Source organism: Anopheles aquasalis, chromosome 3 (assembly GCF_943734665.1).
Source record: "Anopheles aquasalis chromosome 3, idAnoAquaMG_Q_19, whole genome shotgun sequence".
Taxonomy (NCBI): Eukaryota; Metazoa; Arthropoda; class Insecta; order Diptera; family Culicidae; genus Anopheles; species Anopheles aquasalis.
The window spans coordinates 9,438,707-9,449,615 of NC_064878.1; the positions used below are offsets into that span (position 1 = coordinate 9,438,707).

The 10,909-nt window shown below is 51.2% G+C and overlaps 1 protein-coding gene across 3 annotated transcripts in view; it reads right to left on the reverse strand.

Moving 5' to 3' along the window:
* The window catches only part of LOC126576073 (nephrin-like), a 61,156-nt gene extending 50,873 nt beyond the window's left edge, over positions 1-10,283 (reverse strand). For 2 of the 3 annotated variants that reach the window (XM_050237178.1, XM_050237176.1), the window contains exons 1-3: positions 10,135-10,257; positions 7,485-8,263; positions 4,333-4,391 (exon numbers count right to left, since the gene is read on the reverse strand). In XM_050237178.1, the coding sequence (XP_050093135.1) occupies positions 4,333-4,381 (49 nt within the window). In that variant the 5' untranslated portion in view covers positions 4,382-4,391; positions 7,485-8,263; positions 10,135-10,257. Of the gene's footprint in view, positions 1-4,332; positions 4,392-7,484; positions 8,267-10,134 lie in introns of all 3 variants that reach the window. The other variant, XM_050237177.1, reaches the window with a different exon arrangement.
* Positions 10,284-10,909: the final 626 nt, after the last annotated feature.

A 10,909-nucleotide genomic window follows, 5' to 3' on the forward strand; every position in this document is an offset into this window, starting at 1 on the left:
ACGCCGATCTTCTCTTATCTTTGCGCCTAGGACATGCGTTATCGACAGGGAGTGAGAGAGAGAGAGAGAGAGAATGAGAGAGCGCGAAAGTGTGAGTGAGCGAGGCGGGTGCATGCGGTCGTTTCTATCATCCCCAAAAAAGGATCTCGCTTTTCCACCATCGCCCCCGTCCCCACGGGTTTTCATTTCGAATTCCCCTAGCGACTAGCGCTAGCGTCGTGCTCGTCTTCGTGCTTGTTGTGCCGCTGTCGTCATACACATTATTGTGCGTGGCCTCTCGCACTTCCTCCTCAATCATCCCTTCCTCTCCCTTGTTTCTCTCACCCTGTTTCCCCCCGCAAAAAAACCTATTAATCTTCGCTCATTTGCTGGCTGTCAATCAATGGTGGTTTGGTTTGGAAAAAGGGAGATAGCAGCGAGTGCGGCACTCTTCTTGCCGCGCTACAATCCGCAAATGAAAATTGTGTCGAAACATTGTGACGTTAGTGGGGCCGAGGTCCTGGAGTCCTCCCAGACCCGAGCACGTCCTTCCGCTCGCACGTTTCGCTCGTTCAGTTGCGAAGGAAAGGGGCCTCAGAATGCCGCTGGAAGACTACAGCGAAGACAATGGCCACTGAGTGTCTCCAAAAGTTTTTCCCTCCACCGAGAGCATTGAGCTGGCCAATTAGGATGCTAGATGCGACCGGAAGCCATCCACTCGCACCGCCAGATAGATAGATTGACGCGCGACACGCGTTTTTGTGTCCCCGCCAAATGGTGGGTCGCCCGATGGCGATGGCGATGGCAAAGTTTTGTCAGATCGCTTCACATAAAGGTCAATCTAGGGAATGGACAAGCTACACCACAGGGGTGAAATAGGGAACGGACTGCTGCTAAGTGGTGGACGGCTTATGAAAATTCGGTTCCGGTCCGGGTGTCCATCAGTAGCAGCAGCAGCAGCAGCAGCTCGCCGGGAAATTGTTTCTTTCGTCTTCGTCTGATGTCGACCGCTTGGTCCGAATTGAAATGATCATCAATATGCAAATGCGATGGATGCGCATAAGCCTGAGGGCCGCTCTCTCTCTCTCCCACCGGGGCAAAAACAGCGAGAAAAAAAAAGGATGGCCATTTTGGTGCAAGATTCACAAATTACCGTCCTCTCGAACCTTCCCTCACCAAGTTTAAAGCCGATCACGCGATCAGGACCCGGTCCGAGAATGTCGGCCATTGCCTTGGGATTGACACTCGGAATCAAGCGATGGAAGCCCAAAATGTGGAGAATCCCCCCATGGCATAGGTTCTACGGGATTATGGAAATGAGCGCTAGAGACCAGGAGAGAGAGAGAGTGAGAGAAAGAGTCACGTAGTGGAGTGGAGATACCAGGCTGGGCCCTCAGGACGCTGGTATTCGGTGAAGCGATCTGATGAGCATTTGATGGAACCGGTTCCGGGCGTTCCGAGGCCTGCCGTTTCCGAAAAAAAGAACCACGAACTATCCATTTGTAGCATTTTGCAGCAAATCCATTTGTGGTCATTTGTGTGGCTTGTGCGGGGGCTCCCGGTGGGGATTACGATTGCGGTGAAGTGGCCATCACCATCATCGTCATCATCATCATCATCATCGTCGTTGTCGGCACTGTAATGAACTTCAAGCGATTCGCGGAATCCTTCTGCAGATACCATGACCAGGTCTATCAAGGCCAGTTCTTGGTACAAATTAGGTAAAATTGAGATACTGCAATACCTGGAAGTAGCAATCCAAACAAACGAATTGCTCCCTCTGATGTAGGTCGAAGGTTCATGTTCCGACTCGGGTTGTGACTTTCCCCCCCTTTGGCGCAGCCACATCTCCATGACCTTCAGCAAGATACTTCGAATAACCCCACCCAACCGGAAAGTCAAAGCTGACGCGTATCGATTCGTAATATGCCCCCAGGGTTATCAGTAGAAACCGACGAAGCGACCAAAAAGAACCAGAAACTAGCGCCCTCCAAGACTTCTTCCTCTCTGTCCATCGAAAAGGGACCAACGAATGGACCGATCCGGAGGGATTTGGTGATGTGTGGGAGAGGAAAATAGATTTCAGATCATTATCACGGTCAGTGGAGGATAGCGAGCGCCCTAATGCAACCAGATTCGTGGTCCCCGGCCCAGTTCGCAAATAGAACTTCATTTGAGGAACCGCTGGTGCTATCCGTCACAGCTGGTTGCTCGTTTCCCATTCTCCTGCCTTGAAGGATTTCAAGGAGCGCTGTGTTCGACCAGCTGTCATCGTCACATGGCCCTAGACATGGTGTCAGGATGTGGGAAGAATGCCTCTTCTGCTGCTGCTGCTGCTGCTGCTGATTTGCGACACTGGTGTGACGGAGTGAGAAGAATTTCAACGGATTTTCAAGGGAGGAAAGTGTCTTTTCACTTCGTTTTTCGCGTCAGAAAATCGTCTATCTAATATTGATTGACTCTATGCGGAACTTTTTGTCGCCTGGTCACAAAAATGGGACACCTGCTGATGGTCTTTGTGTTCTCATCGCGCCTTATACTAACGCGTTACGAGGATGTTCACTTTAACAATTCATGAAGCTACTCACTTCAGCAAATCAGAATAGCTACATTAAGTGATGTCATTTTTCCAAACATATTGCCAAAATTATGATGCCCAAGATACAGACATGTTGAATGCCATTTACCTCTCTTCATTGATTTCATTTCTAGGGTATTTGAACTCATCACCTACGGTGATCGTATCGCAACCAAAACGCAGCTAGGGTGCCAAACGGATAATGATACTGTACAACGTTTCCCAGCTAAAGCATATGGAGTGAATGTGCTCCAAGATGTCAGGCCATCGCATCGCCTGCGCCATGTTGAACAATTTGTTGCCAATAGGTGCATAAATTGCTCCCCCGAATCTCTCTCTCCATCCCCTTCCGGCTTGTGGAACTTGAAGATTTCGTCAAGAGATCCTATGAGCAACTTCACCAAGAGTTCAAGTATCTTTTAAAGCATTTCATCGCTTGATGGCTGGCTGGGCTGGGCTGCGCTGGCCTGCTCCTTCCTCACAAAGGACCGAAGCCAAGAAGCCTGGGCAATCAGGGGCAATAGTAGCTACAGCATCAAGGGAATGCTGGTAGCAGTACCGGCTGTGGAAGACATTGCTGGTAAATTGAATTCAAGAGCAAGATGGAAATTTATGTCACGCGGGTCTACTTGAACCATGCTCCTGCCTTCTCCTCCTCCTCCTCCTTCGTGAAAGGATTTCTTTACTCGTGTCTTTTCACCACGGCAACACATGCGTTGGCAATCGATCGGCACCACACATGTGGGGGCAACGCAGAGCGCGAGAGAGAACAGAACCGACGACCGAACCGAACACTGCGGTGGCATTCGCCATTTGCTAGCTCACATCTTAGCATAAAAGATTTTGCAGTCGAGATTGCCGGAACCTCGGTCTGCACCGCCCTGATACCCATCTCTGCACCGCTCCCTCTCGTGGCGTGGCTTTGAGCATCTTGCCATCATCATCGTGCGAATGGACGCGCGATGGTAAACGTGGACGTCTTGCGCTTCCGCACTAGTCCGCAGTAGGATCGAACATCTTCACCTCCTTCTTCTTCTTCTTGCCACCACTAGGCAGCACTTGCGCAACGCTGTCAGCACTTTCCATCCCATTGTGTCAGACGCGGGCGCTCAGAGCTGACGATGGCTCTAAGGAACGGGTCCCCAGGTTCCCAGCAGTAGCAGCAGCAGCAGCAACAGCAGCAGCATGAACTTTGCATGAAGAATCGCCGCACCACAAGCACCAGCATCAGAATCCAGGGCAAATGTCTCCGCATGCACTGCAGTGTAGCCAGAAGCCATCACCACCATTCAGCCAAGTGTGCTACTCTTTCTGCTGCTACTGCTGGTGGTGGTTCGTGCATAACGATGCAATCACGGTTGACGGCCTTGTGTGCAGAGCGGCCGCTCAGTGGCTAGCAAAACTTCAAAGAAGTAGGATAAAGGGCTCTGCCTGCCTGACTGCCTCCAGGCGCTGACAGGATATTTAATAAAACAGTTCTATTTGTTTCTGATAATGAATTATTGCCTCTCGGCCAACAACCACGCCATGGGTGCAGGTGGATGAAGTGCTCAACACGCTCAACATGTCAGAACACTCCAAATAACCTGTGAAAGCATTTCCACCTAGCACGTGCTCGTGCTCGTTTACCAGGAATCACAGTTCTATGGAATGCGTTCCAGGAGACCACAAACTCAACCAACACCTCCCATCCCTGTGAACGCTCGAGAAAAGGGTTTGGTCTGGGTGAGCTCTTAGTGTTCCCTAAAGTCTTAATGACATCGCCTCGTACGTACCTGTCAGTATTACGGTGAGAAGTCTTATGAGCTGCATTTGAAGATTCATTGTGGTATTCCTGTGAACGAGAGAGAGAGAAAAAAAAGAGAAATGCTTAAGATACCTGTCATTAGCTAATGATCATAACTCGCTTGCTCGCTTTAATTACAGCACGACGGTTCAGTGTTTTTGCGGTCCACTCCCTGTTTTTTTTTTTGGTACCAACATCCTCCACACAGCTAATCGTTTCGAGTAAACGAGCTTGCGGCGGTGGCCCCCCCTTGGCTTCCAAAAGCCATCACGAGCCGCGTTCCCTTTCCCTGTCCCTTAAAGACGCTATTAAGGTTTCGCCGGAAACCACGGCGCGATGCCGTGCATCGATCAATCGATACGTTTGAAACGCGAACCGCCATCAGACAGAGGTTTTGATCCTACGCACGGTCTTGGCCTGGCGGTTACCTCGGAAACCTGCCAGTGACATTACGATTGATCTCGATAGCGGTACGCGAGATGCCGTACTGCTCCGACGCGTCACCGACAACGAACGTACCGGAGACGCTTGAAATCGGAGAACCCCCCTCCCCCGCTCGACAGCAAAATGCGTCGCACACAATCCCCTAACGGAGACGTACCACTTCACAGACAAACATCAACAGCAAGGATGCTCCTAGCACCGGGATACAGGAGCTTAGCGCAATCAGCAGGACAAGCGAGGGTGGTACTAATTGTGGGTTTCATCTCTCCAGATACCGAGAGAGCGAGGCTTCCAAGGCTTCGAGTGGCACGTGCAGCTGAGAGGATACCGAAATCCATTCCAGCATCGACCGACAGGATTAGACGAGGATTGATGCGTACGTTGCGTCAAGGCGAGCACGCCGAGAGAGAGAGGGGTTGACAGCAGGACTAAACTAGGCCACACGATATGAAGACACCACATGTCGTCGTCGTTGTCGTGCTTGTCTCTGGTGCGTATTTGCAGCAACTTTCACTAATGTCACAAGCGGAGCATTGATGATGCTCCATTCCTGTGTACCGGCTCGTACTAGAGAGCCCAGCAGCACAACATCAGACCACGGCTGCTGGATGGAGGCCTCATGATGTGCCCGCAGCGATGGAGACATAATTAAAATTAATTCATCAGCAGCCGCCGACAAGGGAGCAGCAAGGGATACATATCTTGTACATCCCCGATACAGCACTACTAATGACGGCTTTATTGCCGAGGCAGGCCACTCCGAGGAGTGATGTAACAAGGCCGGACGGTATGAATCGAAGATGATGTCGCCGAGCATGATGTGCAGCCCAATTAAGTCGCCTCGGACACGCTGTCGGTCGTGCCGGTGCATAGACAGTGCTGGATTATTGAGACAAGAATCCACTGCCAAGAATATACAAACGTTCTTACTGACCATTCGTGAGGCTCCAGCTCTTCGATTGTCTTCCGACAAAAGGACGCAAACCGTCCGTGCAATTCGCTGCTCCCGTATCGTCAATCATGCTGCAGCATAACTGATAACATTATGCGCTGCTTACCTTCTCTCTTCACTGTTGGCGTGCGCTGAGACTCATTGAACAACGTTCATGCCTCGTCTTTCGATACGCTTCGGGTTCGCTTCGATGAAACTTTCAGCGTGGGTTTGTTGAATTCATTAAAGCACGCACAGCAGACAGACAGACAGACAGCAACGGCTGCACGCAACCGAACGCATAATTTGCTTCAACCACACTGGTTCCGGACTTCCGACTTGCCCGTGCTCTAGTCCCTCGGATCCGGAACATTCTGACAACATAATACTCGCTCCGTGCGGTCGTCTCTATTTACGAGCTGCCTGACATAATATTATTGTAACAGGATATAATACACCACGGGCAAACCCGGGGGTAAAATTGGGTTTTCGTACGAAATCGCTCGGCCGGGAACACCATCTTTTGGGCATTTTCTTTTTTTTTTTGTGCGCCTGGCGAGAACCCCAAACAACGCACATTCCCTTTCGGTCATAATTCTCGCAGTTTGCGTTCCACGGACGCTCGCCTCGAAGGTATTCGCGGGAGGCTTATATTATTCACTTCCACCCGCCCCAGGCTGTTACTGTTGCTGCCGTGGCTGTGGCTGTGGCTGTGGCTGTTGTTGTTTGGTTCGTTTGCCGCTGGCTACATCGATACCTCGGCACGATGGCACGCATCTCGCGGCTCTCCTGCGGTGCGTTGTGTGTTCTCCCGCTACTTTCACTCCGTGCAGGGTGCCAGAGGGACACGGGACAACGGCAGAGAACAGAAACAAGAAACTGCGTTGCCCTCCCCGAAGAAGAGAAGCTAAAAAAGGAACTCGAGCGCGAGCACCACGGAGGGTCGCGCTGCCGCAAGCCATTTATGCTGGTGCTTGATTGCCACGGAGGTAAAGAAGCGAACAAAACAATAAAAAAAAAGAAACACAGGGAGGGAGAATAGATGCTGGCTGGCAGGCTGGCAGGCTGGCCGATGTGTTTAAGTGATGCTTTAGATTGATAAGAATTATATCTAATTTGTAAGAATGTTTTTTATAGAGTCGCTAGAGCGGGCAGCCTCCCTCCCGGGCACCTGCAAGGACTGTGCTCGGCGTTCTAGCCTCCACTTGAACCGAGGACTCGACCGGGACCGTGTTGTCCTTTGGTCGGGATGGAGAAGAGATGGGAAATTGCCCAAAATTATTTTTGATAAATTTATCCCCCATTATATCCAACTTCCATCTTCTCGAGTAGGCTGCGTAGCAAAAGGAGGAGTGGGTTGAAAAAAACCACCCCCTTGGAGGAAATTTTGTCCTTGGAAACCGAAAGGTGGAATTTGAATTCCAGAAAGCAAGGGGGGTGGGGCGCAAAGGACGACGACGACGACGACGATGACGACGAAGACAGAATACGACTTGGTTCGTTTCTGCTGGTGATGGCTGGTGTGAATGTGTTGTGTAAATTGTGATCATTACTGATCATCAATCATTTTGCACGAGAATTGAAAGCAGCACCAACAGCACAGCAGTTGATGAACTCGCAGTTTTGTGTTGTTTTGTGTTTTAATGTTGAAGAATACAAGTAGGCAGTTGATTTCTGGTAAAACTAAGTTACCATTGACCCCTGATTGCATGGTACCGGGATCGACTACATAAAGTAATTGTACTTTAACATGAACATTTACTTACCTATCTAAAAATTCGATGTTTACAACCGGAAGAAGCAATATTGGCTAGAAGTAATATCCTGTAATATCTAGAGAACATACACTAGACACACACTCACGCACACACAACTGTAACACTCTTCTGCTTCCCTTCAACTCTTCGATTCTCCTCTGCACCACCACCACTCCACACCACTCACTCACTGATTGCTGGCCACTTGCTGGGCCCGATAATGCAACACTTTGATTAGATTGAACGTGATTTCATGCCTCTTCGCACAGTAAACACACATACGGCACACATACAGCACACATGCACAACACTACTGCCGGAAGCACACGGACGCGTACGCGCGACGAATAGTTTTGCAGCAAAACGAAAACCCAAAACAACGATCTCGATCGATCAGGACGACGATCGATCACCTCACCGCATCCTTCTCAAACGAATCCTTCCGTTTCTCGTTCGTTCTCGTTCACGTTATCCTTTTGGTGGCTGCTACAGATACCGCTTGTTGGCACCCCTGGACCACGGACCGGTGCTCCACGTGACGAGCAACTGGACAACAACACTTGGCGAAGCGACACCGAGCGTGAACGATGACGCACCGACCACTGCGTCCTGCATATCCTTTCCGATTCTGCCGTCTAGGCCTGCTAGGATAGCCCGCAACAAACGCACGCACGCACTGTAACACTCTGACACATACGCGAAACTCGCGAAACGTTATCCTTATCTTTTCTCCTCACCGCTTCGATCTTCTGCTCGATATCCGTTGTTCCGTTCACTTGCTTGCTTCACTGCTTTACGGTGTTAGGGAGGGTGGGGGAAAAGGGACAGGAAAAGAAGAAGAAGAAAATTAATAAAACCGAACAACACTCACAGTCCGAGGGGTCCGGTGAAAAGCGTGGAAAATTCGGACAAATAAATCGCTCCACACCGAACGAACTGCCCACAGCTGTCAAACGCAGGCCCTGCGAACGCTGGCTCCTGACAGGCCGGCAGGCTACTAGGATGAAAAGAGAGAGAGACGACATGGGGGACAACAACACACACGACCAGGACCAGGCGCACAGTAGGAGCACCGTTGCTATGCCCCCTATTTGCCTCCTTGGATGGCACACGCAACGCACACCATGCGATGGAAAAATCCTGACCCCACCAGTACGCTTTTCCTAGTCCCTTATCTCGGGCCGAAAAGGCGAAAAGCACGCGTGTGCATGTCCTTCGACACGGGGTGTGCAGGGGGAATGGACATCTCGCGCAAGCACACACACCAACACGCACACACTAGGACAACCATGGGGTAGGTTTTCACTCGCCAGAGCACTTCGTCCATCGTCCTCATCGTCGTCCTCGTCGTCGTCCTTGTGTACGCTCCTCTCTGGCAATAGATTTTCCGATCTCGGGGAAAAGCCGAAAGCCGAGCCGCAGAGAGCGAGAGAGAGAGCGAGCGAGCGAGAGAGCGAAGCGGTCGATCCGATGCGGTGTACCGTCACGGACCGTGGGATGCTGCGATGTCCTGCTGCCCTCTGCATCCCCGCTGCTGCTACTGCCGCACGCCAGGGATGTGCCTGACGCGCGCACACGCACAACGCACGTCCACTGCACTCTGGAGGGACGAGAATTTTCCGATTTTCACGCACGCAAAGCGCAGAGGAGCAAAATGTGTTGTTGACGTTGTTGGAGACGTCTTTTAGGGGACTTATAAAAGACGTGTATTCACTGAGGGTGGTGCGTGATAAGGCACATTGATATCCTTGAAATCTTTGCCATTCTGGGGGAGATGGGAGGACACAGCACCACTACCAGCACCGGTTTCTTGTCACGTGTAACCACACACAAACACGCACGCACACGGGCACTCTCTTTCGTGAAGGATGCTCCTTTTGCAGCAGCAGCACTGGCGAGATGGTGACGCAGGACTGCTACGTGTCCTCGTGACCGCGTGCGAACCACCAGCGCCAGCAGTAGCAGATGCTTCTGATGTTAGTTCCCTTCCCTTTTTCGGGAGAGCAACGAATCTTCTTTACGGTGGAAGAACTGAGACTTCAAACTTCAGTACTTCTCAGTAGGGACACCGTACACAGCGTGTCCTTCATGGATATCGTCCTCGTACGTCCTCGTTGTGGTTGATGTTTTCTTTCTTTCAGCCAGCACCTGTACTCGGAGACCGGTTAGTTGCAGTTGGAACAAAACACAGACACAAATACAGCGCACTGGACGGATGGTCAGCTATGCTAATCTGCTTCTGTTCTGCTCCGGTGAGCAGAGCACATCCTGCTGCTCCTCGTTCTACTGCACCTGCCCCACAGAAATGGCCACAGAACACAGACACACAATCGTCCACCTTGGAACCACCGTCCATTGTGGTGCGTGAAGGGTCAAACGTCTCACTCTCTCTCTCTCTCTCTCTCTCTCTCTCTCTCTCTCTTGGGGACTTCTTCTGAATTGCTTCTTATGCTCCACAAACTTCCACTGACCCTTTTATGGGTCTAAACGTGATCGAGGGCGAGGCAACTGAACACAGACCACGCGGATCTGAAGTGCTATCCACATCATTTCATCGTTTTCACCGTTTCTTCATCACTTTACGTGGATCCACGATAAAAGATATCCACGAGAATTGGCCCCCGAATGCCTCTACACAAAACGCACACACGATACACACCTTTGCACACAGCAAACGCACGGCAGGTTGGTCTGGTTTTGGTTTGGTTTTGCTCGTCCAGCTCTCGCGGTCTCTTCACACACTGGCCGCGGCGACAATATCTGCTGCTGCTGCGCCGCTGTCCGTCCGATGTTGACCTACCGCTCGCTCGGGGATCGGGAAGATTCTGACACGACACGGAATCTGAGTTCCGAGAATCCGGTTCTCCGCCATTCGGCGGTCTATCGGTTCGGTTCGGCCGACCCACGAGATGGAACCCACGAGAGAGCGAGCGAAGCATAATTCCACGCGAGCATAAAACTTGCGCCACGAGCAAGAGAGTCGAGCACCTCGTCATATTCATGCACGGACATCACATTCATGATCTTATGGAATTGTCAAGCTTCGTTGATGATGGTTCATCTGTCGGCGATTCATCTGTCGAATGAACACACGGGAGCCAATGCTCTCGACGAGTGCAGTTGCAGCTGCAATTATGACGGACACAGCGACGAGACACAGAGCAGAAGATCTCGATTCTCCCTTTTTCGGGCCGGCAATTAGAAACCGGTCAACCGGTGGCAAACTGTCGCACTCTCGTCTTCCTCGGCAACGAACAAACCGGATCACCGGAGGTCCGCTGCCGGTGCATGCACAAGTGGTGTCCACAGTGCAGTGGAGTGCTGCATGCGATTGCAGCATTACATTATTATTGCTTTTATCGCCGAAAAGGGCAAAACGGATCCAAAGAAGGGCAGCAGACGTTAGACACAGTCGCAAGGGGCAGCAGAGAAGA